Raw genomic sequence first — 16,648 nt, forward strand, 5'->3', positions numbered from 1 at the left:
CATTTGGACTATTTGTGTGAACTGCTTTGAGCACATGTGTATTTGTGGGAAATGCGGTATATAAATAAATTTAATAATAATAATAATAATTACATATACTAATGTAGCAGACAATAAAAACAAGATTCCCAAAGTGTTCCAAAAATTATGGAATCTAATATCTGATTATTTGCTTGTATATTTAAGTGCAGGAAATCTTACCTTATTTTTATTTTATTTAATTTATATACCGCCCTAAGCCCGAAGGCTCTCTGGGCGGTGTACAAAAAGATAAAAAACAAGCAATATATAAATACAATAAATCAAGAAAACAAAACAAACAAACAATAAAAGAACCAAACAACATCCAAAAATACAAATAATGATGAAAATACCATTAAAACACACATTAAAATGCCTGGGAGTATAAAAAGGTTTTCACCTGGCGCCGAAAAGATAGTAGTGTCGGCGCCAGGTGCACCTCATCGGGGAAGCTGTTCCACAGTTCGGGGGCCACCACAGAAAAGGCCCTGGTTCTAGTCACCACCCTCCGAGCTTAGGTTACACTGTGTGGAGGTATTTTTCCTCAACATTTTACACCGTTTTGGTCTGTTAACTGCATAGTACTGATCTTACATAAGAGTTCCAGCTAGGACCCACAAATAAAGTTTCATACTGTTTCTGGGTTCTGAGCAAGTTAGTCATACCCATCCAAAGTTCTTCAGAAAATACTGTTGGTGTAATGGTAAAACAAAAGGGCCAGTTGTTGAAAGAGCTGATCACTTGAAGGGTTTCATGTGCCTGTGGTGTGAAAAACTACAGTTAATGGACTTGTACATGGCACAAACAGGGCATGGATTATTCACCTTTAGGTTAGTGCTGCTTATCCAGTTCATCCTCCGTTCTGGATGCTATTCTCTATTTACAAACTGAATAAAAATGGCTTCTAAGGTTTCAAATAAGGGCAGAAAAAGGATGTATTCATACCCACAAACAATAAAAACAGAGGTCAGGGGGAAAAAAACTTAAGGGCAGTATGCATGTAGTTCTTTTAGCACAAGGATTTTTGGCTTTATAATGGAACTTCCCTTCCCTCTCCCTGCATGTCCCCTAAATCTCTTTGGGTGGTTCCCCCAACCTATATGTTTTCCCCTTACACTCAATGGATGTATGACTTTTTTTTTAAAATTAATAAAATTGAAATTAAAAAAAAAACAGTGCCATTTCCACAGCTTGGTATATTTTTGTAAATCACCGGCAGCTTTTGCCAAGCTGGCACACTCCAGCCCTAGCCAGCATGATGCTGACCTAGATGGACCACAGGCCTGACTCAGTTTAAAAGCAGCTTTCCACATTCCTAATTTTAGTTAAGCACACTTAGTTAGGCTACGTTACATAAGGGCAGCCTGCCATCCTGGTTGCTTCTGATGGGAGCTGTAGTTCAAAACGTCTGGAGGGTACAAGCTTGGTGAAGGCTGGCCAAGAGGTTCTGGTTCAGGCAATGGATAAATCCAATAAATAATAATCAGTGCCAGAAGAGTAGCAGAAGCAGCTCGTGTTAGGACAAGGCCAGATAGTGGGCAAAGGTGTTCAAGGAGAGATGAAACTCCTAGCAGCAGCTGATGAACAGGCGGTGCCATTGGACAAGAGTTGGGTTGATCAATGCAAATGGACCTCTCGGGGCGATCCTGTGAATCTGTAAACCAGAAGCCAAGCCGAGGTTGGAATGCATACAGCAACATGGCAGCATTCCAAAGGTCAACAATGCTTAAAAGTGCATCACGCCGCAGCCAATTTCCCTGTGTGGGAACACTGGCTAATTAAGCACGCCTAATTAAGGAGCAGCAGTTATTAGTGCAACAGGAATGTCAAGATCTTCGGTGACTGCTGAATTGCTTAATGGGTTGCCCCTAAGAGATGCCAGAAGCAGACAGAGAGGCCAATTTCCTGCCCTCGGCCCACAGGGGCAATCCAATCATTCTTAAAGATCTTTAAAAGGGCTTCAGTCATGGCTGGCACAAGCTTGCAGGGACACACTGGCGAGGAGCTGGCCAACTGCACATTAAGATTGCGACAAGACTGGAGATGCATCCATCCACTCAGCCTCTGCGGCAGCGGTCTGAATCAATTTTGCAAACTGAGAAAAAACACATGGAAAAACCCTTCTAATGCTACTGTTTTGGGCAGCTGGTATAGGAGGCAGGGAGATACAGTTTCTTGCATTCTAGCGTGCTGATGCTGCTTTGAGACTAATACAAACTAGAATCTCGTCAACATCACGTATTTAAAGCACACAGCTTCCCTCAAGGAAGCCTGGGAACTGTAGTTTGTTAAGGGTGCTGGTAATTGTAGCTCTGCAAGGGGAAACTACAGTTCCCAGGATTCTTGAGGGGAAGCCATGTGCTTTAAATGTATAGTGTGGGTGTGACCTACCCAAGTGCTTGCTTCTGCAACTGTGTCAATAAGGAGACTATAATCGTAACTTCTGGGCCTTTCTCTTCTAAAAACCCTCGCCTTATAAAAGCTGCTCTGAACTTCCCTGCTGCTCAGGTAAGGGGAAAAAAATGAAACAATTGTTATTTATATATTTATTTAGATATCTAACCTTCCCTCATCGTTACGGACAGCGGCAGTTTTAGAGTCCTCCAGTTTTGAAAATACACCAGCTGAAACATGTTTTTTCCTTCGTTTTTTCAATGGCACTTCTGGAAAATGCAAAGGTTTGGATTTGGAGGAGTCTCTTAGGGAAAGCAGCAACCAAAATGCCTTTGCAATTTCTCTGTGTTAACTCGGCACAGTAATGCTACCTTGGACACTTTTTGAGGTCGTGATGGATCGGAACAGAGAAGATATTTTCTATGGTACGGAAGACTAAGCCAGTGATTTTCAAACTTGGTTCTCTGAAGAATGCTGGGGTAACCCAGAGCCAGAGGTTTATCTGGGATCAGTGGTGACTGGTGCCCTTTGGAACGGGTAGGACAGAAGGCAGGGAGATCACCAGTAGGTGGCCCCAGAGCCAATGACAGGCAGAGCCTACTCATTCTAGTTTTGCCCCCATCCTTCTCCCTTCTGAATTCTGCAAGGGCAACGCTGAGAAGGAGGAAGCGGATTCACAGTACCAAGAAGGCAGGCAGGTGGGGACTGGCTGAGGGCAGACTGAGGGTGGTAGGCTGTGCCCCATGTGCCCAGATGGGCTAACCTCCATTGTCGGGCCAGAGCCGCCCCCAGGCCCCGCACTTTGGGGGGGCCCACTCTTGGCGATCTGCTCACCAGCCGGCTCCTCTCTGCCTGCCTGCTCGCCTTTGCCATGCCAGGCAGGCCGCAGCGCTTGCTCAATCTCTTTCTCTCTGCCCGGGACAGGGGCTCGCTCGCCTGCCCGCCCGCCCACCATGCCGAAGCCATCGCCGCTCCTGCTGTGGTCAGCGAGTGGTAGCCGCCCTGGGGACAGCGAGCTGGGCCGGCAGTTCCGGGACTGGTGCCTGCGCACCTACGGCGACTCGGCCAAGACCAAGACGGTGACCCGGAGCAAATGTGGGGGGCCCCCAACTATGCTTTTGCCCTGGGCCCCACACATGCTAAGGGAGGGCCTGGTCTGGGCTTCCTCAATGAGTGCAAGCCTGTGGATTGTGCCCAATGCTCGTCTTACTGAGAATAAGCGCATGTAGACATTAATGGGCATGCCACACACTCTCTCCCTGAGTGCTTTGCCTGCCTGGCTGGACCATGTCCTCGAACAGTGATAATGCCTCTTGCTTGCCTAGAAGGAGGATGGAAGGATGGTTTGTGTGTGTTTAAATCTTTGAATTTTGCAAGGCTGGAATATGCTCTACTGTATAAAGTCCAGAATCACGTCCATTGCAGATGCCCCCCCCCCCCAAAGCAGGTTGCCCACGAGAAAATGCAGTTCTCGGGCAAAAAAAGGTTCCCTGCCCATGATCATTTTGGCTGCCCTCTTCTGCCTCCCTTGCCAGCTCTCCTACTTTGTGTTGGGGCCACTTGGGGAGAAAAAAGCCCTTGGCCTGACCCAGCTTTAGAGTCTTGAAGAGAACCCAATCTTAAAAAAAAAAGGGGGGGGGGAAAGCATGAACAGGCAGCTTTAAAATGTGCAAAGCGTAGCATGTGCATGCCTTAATTCCCAGAGAGAAAAGTGTCCAGGAAATCTGCGCCAGAGAGTGACAGCATCCTCTTCTGAAAAAGATGCTGAGCCCACAGCAACCATTATCCCAAAAACCCTCCTTGTGACTGAGTAATAGGTACCTAGCACACCCAGTAATTTCCCCCAGACAGAAGGAAACTGCATATTACTCTTGGTGCTTAATCTCTCTCTTTCACAAATTGGCCAATGGTCTGAATTTGCCACTCTCCACAACCGAAACTGGCACACATTGCCTCAAATGTGACCCATAAATGCAACAGATGCACAGCCTGGCACCTGGAAGCAATTTTTTAGCCTGCTTAAAAGGAAGCTTCCCCCCCCCCTTTTTTTTTGTATTTTCCTTCCAGGCTGAAGGCAGCCATTTCTATATTTCTACACATACAGAGCCCTGCCTTAGTGCCCCCTCCCACGAAAGACGGACCCGGGTTTCAGAAAAAGATGCTCTGAGGAATAGCTCTGCTTTTGAGAAGGGAGGACCACAGGAGATGGTAATTGAAAGCCCAGCTCCCTAATCCCAAACGCATAAGGATGGCCTCTTTATTCCTTAGGACTGCTGCAGATGAGACAAAACTGCTTCACAAAACCATTTTGGGGTAGGTGGGAAGTGGATGGTGGCCACATCCACACCATACATTTAAAGCACGTGGCTTCCTCCAAGGAAAAGAGAACTTTGAGCCCAGATTTGGAGGTCAGGGAAATGGCAAAAGGAGGAGAGTGAACCTGCCTCTCATCTTCCATGTTTTGTGGTGGGGAAATTTCCTAGGCAGGGAGCACTGAACTCAGTGGCAACCCCAGTGGCAAGTTGCAACCACTGTACAGGGTGGGGAAAATGGGATGGACCCATTGTATACGTGCCACACGATTTTGTTCCACACTTGCAAGGAATCGATCCTTCAGCATGGCAGCAAGTCCTCTCTGGAACCCCCTGCCTATTCATGTTAGGCAGAGGCCTTCGCTGTATCATTTTCAATGCTGGCTAGAAACTTTTTTGATTCCTGCCTAGATATACAATTTTGCTAGGTATGTTTGTTTTTAAAACTGTTGATTTTATTGACACATTTTATTATGTCTACTTGTTCTTAAAAGTTTGATTTTCTCTGTATTTTCTTATGGATATCGTAAATTGTTCCATGAAAACTGCTTAAAGAATTTTCTGATCCAGCAGTATCTTAACCTGACTACAGCAGTACCTCAGAGGCAGGTTTACCGCACAGTCTGGGAGAGAACTAAGCCATCGTCGGGCCATCCGCACGACCGATTCCGTGGTGTGGGGGAGAGGCTACAGGTGTCAACCACTCTTTGGTTTCTCCATTTGGATAGATCCCAATGTCGGGAATGCTTTGATTTGGATTCCTGCACTGAGCAGGGGGTTGGACTTGAGGGCCTTATAGCATGGCCTTTGCGGGCTTTCCCAATGTGCCCACCATCTTACCTGGGAGCCTTCTGTTCCTGGCTGCTGAAGCAGCTTGATGGTCCTCCCTCCCGCTGACCTCTGACTCCGCCCATCGTGCCAGGTCAGGCTGCTGCCAGAGCTCCTCTGCAGGTGGTAATTGAGGTTCTCAGCTGACACAGTATGTTCTAGAAGGTTCTGGCAGAAGCTGAAGTGAGTAGCGGTGGCTGTTGGGCAAAGAAGGATTGAAGTGAAAGCCAACCGCAAGTGTCAAGGATCTCCAGCAATCCTCTCTCAGCACTTTTTTTCCTTCCCCCACATACACACACACTTCAAGATCAAATAATATTTAACATTTAAATACTTATTATTATTATTAAGCAATATTATTATTTATTTATTTATTTATTAAATTTATATACCGCCCGACTAGCAATAGCTCTCTGGGCGGTGAACATAAAACAGCATAAAAATACAATAAATAACAAAACAATACTAAAATACAAGCAACAATCCAACACAATAAACATTTTTAAAATGTTTAAACACAAGGGTATGTTCTCCTTGACAGAAAAAAAGGGTTCCCCATTTTTGCTCTAAAAAATTTGACGCCTGGAAATCTGAAGGACTGTTTCCTTCTCCAAGAACCTGCATACTTGCCCTCTTGGGTCATTGGGGAAGTCCTTGGTCCCCAGGCCTCCTCGCTCAGAGGTTTGGAGAGAGGCAGGAGGTGATCCAAAGAGGACCTGTTTGTGGAAGGCATTCAGATTTTAGAATTCTTTGCCTTGGGAGTCCCAGCTGATCTCCTCCGTGGAAGCATTCAAAAAGCAGATCAAAATGACCTAGCTTAGACATCACCTCGTATGCAGCTGTCAACCTTCTTTGCTTTTGTCTTATTGTCAAATGCTCTTATAGCGAGCTGTTCTGAGGTTCCCACCAAGATGGAAGATATATTAAATATTTTTATAAGTTTAGTAAAATAACACTACGGCCATACTACCCTGAACATGCCAGATCTCATCTGATCTAGGAAGCTAAGCAGGGTCAGGCTTGGTTAATACTTGGATGGGAGACCGCCTGGGAAGACTGAGTGCCATAGGCTTAGAGGAAGGCAACGGTAGACTACCTCTGAGTACCTCTTACCATGAAAACCCTATGAACATATCCAAAAAAGATTCATAGGTAATAATCGACTTGAAGGCATATAACAACAACAAAGTAAAATAACACAAATTATGGTTAAACCCTTACAGCCCAGTCCAATGCATATTTTCTCAAATGTATGTTCCGCTGAATTTGTTCCCAAATGTACATAGCATTGTTGCATTATATGTAGTCTTTGTGGTCAGGCCAGAGCACAGGACTGAATCAAATGCTGCAGTTAACCCAGCCGCATCTCTCTCTCTGATCTTCACAGGGCTGGGCTGGACTGCCAATTTGCCTCTAGCAATTTAAATGCAATGCAATTAAATGTTATGTCCCAGCAATTAAAAGCTTTACTGAAGGGGAGTGCAAACAGGAAAGAGGGTGGAGCTGCTTGTATGAAATGACCCAAGGGGACGATTGGGCCGTTAGATGTAAGATGGGCTTGCTGGAATGAAGACTCTCTTGCAGCCTCTGTGTGTATGCAAGCTGCTCTGAGCCTCCCTGGGTCCAATTTTTGGCATGTAGCAATTTTTTTTTTACATAGATATATAAGGCTGCATACATGCCATGCAATTAAAGCACACACACTTTTAAAGATACAGAAGACCTCTTGGAGGCTGGGCCTGGCAACCACGAGGTCTTCTGTATCTTAAAAGTTGTGCAGGGGGAAGGGAGAATTCCACCTTGTGGTTTTTCCCATTACGGTATTGCAAGAACACCTGCACATGGCTGACTTTCTCTTCTCCTAAAGATACAGGATCAGTCTCAGGCCCTGAACCTGGCAACCCTAAGAGAGAGATACAGCTGGTATATGCACACATACTTCATGATATGTGTATGTTTGGCATGCTTATTCCAGTTGTTCAGCCACGTTTACAGTATTTCACTCCTTCTTCCCTTCCTCTTCTCTTTGGCCTCCTGGCCACTGGCTGAACACTGAGTGGGTGGTGCCAATGATCAGACGAGATGGTGATGCCAGGACTCCTTTGCTTACAAAAGGGAGGGCTGTGGAAGGTCTCATGTTCAACCCTCTGCCTCTCCAGGTAGGGCTGGGAGAGACCCCTGCTTGAAACCCCTGAGAGCCGCTGCCAGTCAGTGTGGACAATACTGAGCCAGGTGTACCAAAGGATCTGACCCTGTATAAGGCAGCTCTCTATGTCCCTAATGTTAGGTAGTTGGCTTTACAGTGGTCACACTTTTGCAGGAGTATCAAATGAAAAATAAAAACAGTTATATAAATATTAAAACGGGGGGTGTGTGCTTAGTTTTGCTCAGATGTATTCTAAGCACCATGTGTAACACGGTGGTCTTAAAACACACCAGGAGACCTGAAAATGGAAGAAAAAACCAGAACATCAGCTGGGACTTTCCACTTCTACTCTTTGTCAGTCTCAATATGCTGGTTTAAATGTCATCTTATTTTTAAACACCGGCACACATAACGCACACACTTCCTCCTTTTCTTTCGACAGACAATTGAACAAAGCCCCCAACACAACTGGTGATCCTGATTCCCTCCTCCACGGCAATTAAGCAGAGAGGGCAGCGACCACTGTGCGCTCCAGACGCTATTTACAGGGAAGAGAGACACTCAACTGCCAGCTTTCACACCAGATGCAGACAAATGAATCACCACACTAACACACTAGATTTATGCTAGGAACTAGCTGGTTCCTCCGCTCTGATGGTTGCTCCACTGACCTCAATGCAAAAAGCTGCACATCATTTTACACCACCGGAATACACAACAGGGGAATAGTACACTCAGAACAGCATCTACCCAGCTAAGTATTTCCAAACTATAATTTACTTACATAAGAAGCTGCCTTATACAGAGCATTGGTTCACTCAGCCCAGTGATGTCCATGCACTGGTAACCTCCAGGCTGGATTACTGTAATGCGCTCTATGTGGGGCTGCCCTTGAGGTTGGTCCGGTAGCTGCAGCTGGTGCAAAATGTGGCGAGACTGCTCACTGGGGCAGGATATCGCCAACATGTCACCCCGCTGCTGAAAGAATTGCACTGGCTGCCTATTTGCTACTAGGCCAAGTTCAGGGTTCTGGCTTTGTTGGACAAAACCCTATACAGCTTGGGATCAGGATACCTAAAACATCCCTTTCCCAACTTCCTCTTTCAGCAATATGTACTTTTCAAGGAAGAAAAAGATAACCACCCTCACCACCTCATGCCCAAGGGGGCAGTGAATAGGCGGCCTCAGAAGCTTCATGGATGTCAGGGGAAGACCTCGAGGGCACCGTTGTGCCCATGGGCACCACACTGGAAACCCCTGATGTATATCTACTCTCCTACTTCAGTGCTTTACTGCATAACCAGAAGTCAATTTCTGGAAGAAATCCCAGGGAGGAAGGGAGGATGTTGCGCAGGGAGTTTCACACCATTAGCCCATCTTTCTACACTCGACTGAAGCAGGACTAGTTGCAAGATGCTGTGGGCCCTTGAGTGCAGGGCAACTGTGTCCCTCCCCCATCTTGGCACTGTTCCTTACCCCCCTTCCGATGGGGGCTCTGACAGAGAGGGTGGAGCCTAAGACAGCCATTACCCCAAGGCCAGCAGACAGTTTGCACCTCCAGAAATGGGAACATAGGAACCTGCCTGATACCGAGTCAGACCAGTAGCCCATCTAGGTCAGTATTTTCTGCACTGACTGGCAGCAGCTCTCCAGAGTTTCATGCAAGGCTATCTCCCAGCCCTACCTGGGGAGGACAGGGATTGGTAGATGCTCTACCACTGAGCTATTTGCATGGCTGTGGGCCTTGGTAGGCATCTGACCATGCCAGCCTGTAATGCCAGTCTAGGACTGCAACACTTCTGGGAAGGCCAGAATAGCCAGTGCATCTGCCATGTACTTTATTCATAGGGGTTTCCTGGTAAGAGGTATTCAGAGGTGGTTTACCATTGCCTTCCTTTGAGTCTGGATGCACCTTAGCCTGGTGTCTCAGCTTTGACCATTCACCTTGGGTGCCCCTGCTAGGAGTCTAGCCTCTTGGTCTACACTCCTGATGGCATTGCTCTCAGCTTCTTCAACACTCTCAAACCCCCATGTGAGACAGGAATGTGTTTCACACCCTATTTGTTTATCTATATGCAGAACATGTCATACGGAAAGTGGGTTTGGACCAAGATGAAGGAGGTGTGAAAACTGGAGAGAGAAATATCAATAATTTAAGATATGCAGATGATACCATACGACTAACAGAAACCAGTAATGATTTGAAACGAATACTGATGAAAGTTAAAGAGGAAAGCACAAAAGCAGGAGTACAGCTGAACATCAAGAAGTCTAAAATAATGACAACACAAGATTTATGTAACTTTAAAGTTAACAATGAGGACATTGAACTTGTCAAGGATGATCAATACCTCGGCACAGTCATATAGTCAAGAAATCAGAAGAAGGGTAGGACTGGGGAGGGTAACTATGAGAGAACTAGAAAAGGTCTTCAAATACAAAGATGTATTACTGAACACCAAAGTCAGGATCATTCAGACAATGGTATTCCCAAGCTCTATGTATGGATGTGAAAGTTGGACAGTGAAAAAAGTGGATAGAGAAAAATCAAGTCATTTGAAATGTGGTGTTGGAGGAGAGCTTTGCAGATACCATGGACCGCAAAAAAGACAAATAATTGGGTGTTAGAACAAATTAAACCAGAACTATCACTAGAAGCTAAAATGATGAAACTGAGGTTATCACACTTTGGACACATCATGAGAGGACATGATTCACTAGAAAAGACGATGCTGGGAAAAACAGCAGGGAGTAGAAAAAGAGAAAGGCCAAACAAGAGATGGATGGATTGATAAAGGAAGTCACAGACCTGAACTTACAAGATCTGAACAGGGTGGTACATGACAGATGCAATTGGACTATTGGAAGTCGCTCATTCATAGGATTGCTGCAGGTCATAATCAACGAAGGCACATAACACACACACACCGCCATGCAGACAGATTGCTTATGTGTCTTTGATGCTCTGAAGACGAGCACAGCACAGTCTTTCAAACACCATCCACAGAGAATCACCCTTAGATCAGACTGTTCCACCCACATCACAATTAGGATATCACAACCTGCCATGATCAAGACAGTGCTGCTGGTGGGGGTGGGGGTCAAACAAAGAGGAAACCCCCTTACATGAGACTCACGCGCCTGTCTCCCCAGATAAAAAGCAGCCAGCCTTGTCTAAGCTGCATTGATCCTGGCAAGCAAAGACGAGCAGCGAGCGCTACAATAAACAGGCAGATCAGAGAGAAGCAGAATGAGGAGCTCATGTCTAAGTCTTCCTCCTGCGTTCAGGGAATAAAAGCCTTCCAAAAAACCATTGATCTATTGTGTGCTAATTCCACCCCCTCTCTAGCTGCGAGGCCCTTGACTGAAGCAGATGTGTGAAATCTACCCGTAAAAAAGGGGAGCTTCAAAGCCGGAGGAAAAATAAATATGACCTACCTGGGCAATTACCTTTTTCACAGAAATAAACCTGGCCATGGGGCATAAGCTAGAAGAAAGGGGGTCAAGCAAAAGGGAAGGGAAATGGGAAACAAAACAGGGGCTTAATCAAGTCCTTTGTGAAAAGCAGCATTATTGCATCCTTGCAAGGGTGCATATGCCCTCAATTCAAAAGGTTGTAGCCAGATTTTAAATGCTCACGCCAGAGAGGAATTTGGGAGTTTTTCTCCCCTGCACTCCTGAAGACGGGGTGTGGCATCTTACACTCCCTGGCACCAATTCACAATTTTTCATGCTCCAACTTAGGACAGTTAACCAATGTGGAGAATGGTATTATTTATTATTATTATTTATTAAACTTATATACCGCCCGATTAGCAATAGCTCTCTGGGCGTGAACAACAAAAAATACAATAAAATTACACAGTAATACAACAGAGCATATAAAAAGTACAAAATCTAAAGCCACAGGAATGACACGGAATACACGTGCACTAGGGATGGAAAGATCTGTCTGTTTCGGTTCTCTCAGTTTCTCATTTTTCCAATGTTAAATTCAGTTCTCTACATTTTTCTACATTTCTACAGTGATCTGTGAATTTAAAAAAAACATTTCATGAAAATTCTCCATTTTAGTACAAATTTCCCAAATAAACATGTTTTTGTCGGCCGTTTTGACAAAGCTACACATTTTTGCAAGCCACTTCTCATCATTTCATACCTTGTTGCATGTTATTTTCACTCATGTATTCATTTTTATGCACACTTTCCCCTAATATATGCATTTTTGTAAATGTTGTTTAGCTGGCGAAGTGCATTCCAAAATTAAAATAAGTGCAAATTTCGAAGGATGGCTGTGTTTCGGTTCTCATATTGTTTCGGAAACTGCGAATTCAATAAATTCTGCTTGAAATGCGAACTGAATCGAAATTCTCACCCATCCCTAAGATGCACACATTTGCACACATGCGTGCGCACAGATATACAATGCAGCAAGAAAGAGCTCTGTGCAGACATCAGCCTTTCATCTGGTGCAAATCTGGGCGTTTGCATCTACAACACAATCATCTGGTCCCCACTGAACTACCTGGATGTACCTTTTGACACACATAAAGATGTTCAGCAAGACTAGTGGTGAGTGAATAGAGCTGGAACAAGATCTTAATCTTTCAGTAGAACTGCGTCAGAATGGGAAAATTCCAGACAGCATGAGTTGCATGAGAGGTTAAAGCTTTGGATCCAGACTCAAGGCACACACTCCCCACTTTGGACAAATTCTCAGCCACAGTTCTCAACATGTAAACATATTCACCTACTCCACAGGGGTGTTGCAAAGACAAAAAAAAAAAGATTGTAAAGCCCTTTGAGTGAATAAAAGCCCTCACTGAATCATCTCGCTTATGGAGAGTAAACCCTGTACATTATCCCTGAAAACCTGGCTGCAATGAAGCCGGGTTGGGCATAGACTATGATGAATTGACCTGTCTTCTTACCCTTTTCAAGCAAACACAGGCACACTTGGCAATTTCATTTTATTTTAAAACAAAGGATGTTCATCTCTATAATGGATAGCACGAACAACTTACAAAGAATCGATTCCCAAGGAAAGAGCCGTAGAGTCATCAAATCCTATGCACATATTTTAGAAATGTTAACTTCAAAGATATAAATTTCCCTGCCATCTAGAACACTAGAGCCCTCAAGCAGGAGAGAACTCACCTATACACATTTATATGAATATGTGAAACAATCCTGTGCACTCGGTGCATAGGAAACGGCCTTACACAGAGTCAGACCATTGATCCATCCAGCGCAGAATTGTCACACTGACTGGCAGTGGCTTTTGAACATTTTCACACAGGGAACATTCCCAGCCCTACCTGGAGTTGCCAGATATTGGACCATCTGCACACAAAGCTTTAGCCTGTTTAGCATTGAGATAAGGGGTGATATGACAGCACTCTTCAAGTACTTGAAAGGTTGTCACACAGAGGAGGGCCAGGATCTCTTCTCGATCATCCCAGAGTGCAGGACACTGAATAATGGGCTCAAGTTGCAGGAAGCCAGATTTCGACTGGACATCAGGAAAAACTTCCTAACTGTTAAGAGTGGCACCACAATGGAGCCAATGACCTAGGGAGGTTGTGGGTGCTCCAACACTGGGGGCATTCTAGAGGCAGCTGGACAGGCACCGGTCAGGGATGCTTTAAGTTGGATTCTTGCATCGAGCAGGGAGTTGGACTTGATGGCCTTATAGGCCCCTTCCAACTCTACTTTCTATGATTCTATGCTCTGCCACTGAGCTACGGCCCTCCTCAGTTTGGGGGCAAAGCCTGCTGCAATGCTCCTCCTCCCTATGTCTGTCTGTTTTGCCTTACTCCAACGTTTCAGTGAGGGACTCTGGCTTTATGTGCCAAGACTACCAATCTATGTTTTGCAGCATTGTAAGATCTTAACTCCCTGAGCTAATTTTTGGAATTTCACCAGCTTGGGATATACGCTGACAAAGCATGAAAGGCAATGCTCTGTCAGCCTGAGTGGTAAGATCCTGTGCACCAGCATTCTTCAGCATTACTGCACATTTCTAGGTTCTCGTGCAAAGTCCAAGGGAGCCTTTGCTTATGTAGAGCCCTAGACTCGGGGTGGGACACCCTTTTCAGCCGGAGGGCCACATGTTGGAGGTTGGTGGGGCCAGAGGCAAGGCAAAAGTGACTGGGTGAATGTAAATGTTGCCTTTGTGCAGTAGGCTAAGTTTTACACACACACTTACACACCCTTCTCTCTCTTCCAACCAGTCAAGGAAGAGGAAAGATTGCAGCATTTGGGGCTTTTTGGCTGGTATAGCACAGCAGGGAGGAGAGCCTGGCTGGGAGTCCAGAGTCTGCGAGTTCAAATCCCCGCTTGTGTCTCCTGGGCGTAAAGGGCCAGCTAAAGATCACCCCCACAACAAGTGGCTCAGGGGTTACGTGCCCTGCCACCTGTGCAGCCGTGGGCAAGCTTCAGAGTCCCAAGGAGCCCAGTTGCCCCCCAGCTGGCAGCTGCGGACAAGGAAGGGGCTGGCTTGTGGCAAGCTGAGCAGGCCCTAGCCAGCTGGGGAGGACTAGCCTTAGAGGGAGGCAATGGGAAATCCCCTCTGAATAGCGCTTACCATGAAAACACTATTCACAGGGTCGCCATAAGTTGGGATTGACTTGAAGGCAGTCCATTTCCATTTCAGTTTAGAGAAAAGTTGAGCCAGAGGGGATATAATAGAAGCATATAAAATTATGCACGGCATAGAGAAAGCGGACAGAGAAAAGTTTTTCTCTCATATACACAGAATTAGAACTCGTGGACATCCAATGATGCTGAATATTGGAAGATTCAGGGCAGACCAAAGAAAGGGCTTCTTAACGCAGCTCCCACAAGGAGCTTGTGGGGACTTGGAGGATTATGAACGGATAAGGGTCTCAGTCTACTAGCCACTATGGCTGCTTTCTCCCTCCACTGTTGGAGGCAGGGTGCCCCAGAATGCCTTGCTGGGGAGCATGAACGAGGAGAGGGCTGTGGCTCTTGGGTCCTGCTTATTTATTTATTATTTATTTATTTATTAAATTTATTGGTCGCCCATCTGGCTGGTTTACCAGCCACTCTGGGCGACGTACAACATAAAACATATAATTCACATTAAAACCTTAAAATTCCAACAAGAACACAACCTAACCCGCCCCAAAAGCCTGCCTAAAGAGCCAGGTTTTCAAGATCCGGCGGAAGCTCATCATGGAGGGGGCATGGCGGATGTCATTTGGGAGGGAGGTCCGAGTGGGTGCCACGATTGAAAAAGCCCTCTCCCTAGTTCTCACCAGTCTAGCTGTTTTAACTGGTGGGACGGAGAGAAGGTCTTTCCAGGCTGATCTTGTTGGGCGGCAACATTGGTGATGCTGGAGGCGCTCTTTCAGATAGACTGGGCCGAAACCGTGCAGGGTTTTAAAGGTCAAAACCAACACCTTGAATTGGGCCCAGAAAGCAACTGGTAACCAGTGCAACTCCTTCAGCACTGGAGTGATGTGGTCTCAAAGGCGGCTACCCTTAATGAGGTGAGCCGCCGCATTCTGTACCAGGGTTCCCATGGTCATCCGGTTGACCACTGTGAGAACAGGATGCTGGACTTGACGGGCTGCTGGCCTGATCCCGCAGGGCTGTTCTGATGTTCATTCTTAGAGTGGAAGGCCACGGTCCACCCAGGCAAAGACACAGGGAATGCGAAGGAGGGCCAGTGGTGGGTGTGGCCTGGGGAGAGGGGGTGTGGCATAAGGAGAGTTTCAAGAGCTAGACAGAGAGGCTTGGAGGGCAGCTTTGGTCCCTGGCCTGACTTTCCCCAATGCCCCTGCCCTAGACAGACACAGATAATTCAGGATAAAGTTGGGGAAAGGCGGGGGTCTTCTATAGTCATCCCTTCAGCTGGGTTTTAGACAAGGCTTCATTTGAGATAGCACTCTATCCTAGAGCCAGTGTGGTAAAGTAGTAGAACTGGGACCTGGGTTCAAATCTCCACTCAGCTGTGAAGCTCACTGGGTGATCCTGGGCCAGCCACTGCCTCTCAGCCTAACCTACCTCACAATGTGGAGGGGGAGAACCACACATACTCCTTGGAGGAAAGGTAGAATATAAATGTAATAACAATAAATAAAATATTTATTTATGTATATATTTATTAGATTTATATCCTGCCCTTCCGCCCAGTAGGAGCCCAGAGCGGCAAACAAAAGCACTAAAAACTCTAGAAAAGATCATAAAAACAGACTTTAAAATATATTACAACAAAACATCCTTAAAAACATATTAAAACAAAACATTTTTTTAAAAAAAGCTTTAAATATATCTTATTTAAAAAGCTTTAAAACATATTAAAAAGCAATTCCAACACAGACGCAGACTGGGATAAGGTCTCTACTTAAAAGGCTTGTTGAAAGATGTGGTGTAAACAGTAGTGAAGACCTCTGGGCATGAGCAGAGTGTATTTCCCTGAATGCAGAATAAACATTATTGACATTAACGTAGCTTAGGTTAGGTAGCAAGACTCACAGGCCACTAAACACCCTCCAATAGCTTCTGAAGAGAAATTGATCAAGCTGATGGAGAGAGAACATCCTTGCATCCTTTGAAACCACAAGCAATGCTGAGCTGTACCTTTCGAAGCATGCATTCCATACACATAACCTCCAAGGTGTACTCCAGACTGCACTTGCAAACGGGTGGCAGATCAGCAACAGAGAACATGCTTTGCATGTAGAAGATCCCAGCTTCAGTCCCGACAATGTCCAAGGTCAGTCTGGGAAAAGACCCCTACCTGAGCCCTTGGAGAACTGCTACTAGTCAGTGCAGGCAATACTAAGCCAGCTGGATCAATAAGCCAACTTTTTTATTTATTTATTTATTTATTTATTTATTTATATCCCGCCATCCTTCCAACACTGGAACTCGTGGCGGCTTCCAGATAAAAACACATATAATTAAAACATACAAAATC

The 16,648-nt window shown here is 45.6% G+C and overlaps 1 protein-coding gene and 1 pseudogene across 1 annotated transcript in view; one reads left to right on the forward strand and one right to left on the reverse strand.

Moving 5' to 3' along the window:
- The window catches only part of SAMD10 (sterile alpha motif domain containing 10), a 69,617-nt gene that overhangs the window by 28,957 nt on the left and 24,012 nt on the right, over positions 1–16,648 (reverse strand). The window contains exon 2 of the mRNA XM_061630976.1: positions 5,568–5,752. Coding sequence (XP_061486960.1) covers positions 5,568–5,752 — 185 coding nt within the window. The remainder of the gene's footprint in view (positions 1–5,567; positions 5,753–16,648) is intronic.
- LOC133388125 (5S ribosomal RNA) lies at positions 6,509–6,627 on the forward strand (annotated as a pseudogene).

The sequence above is a fragment of the Rhineura floridana genome, chromosome 6 (assembly GCF_030035675.1).
Source record: "Rhineura floridana isolate rRhiFlo1 chromosome 6, rRhiFlo1.hap2, whole genome shotgun sequence".
In the NCBI taxonomy this organism is placed as follows: Eukaryota; Metazoa; Chordata; class Lepidosauria; order Squamata; family Rhineuridae; genus Rhineura; species Rhineura floridana.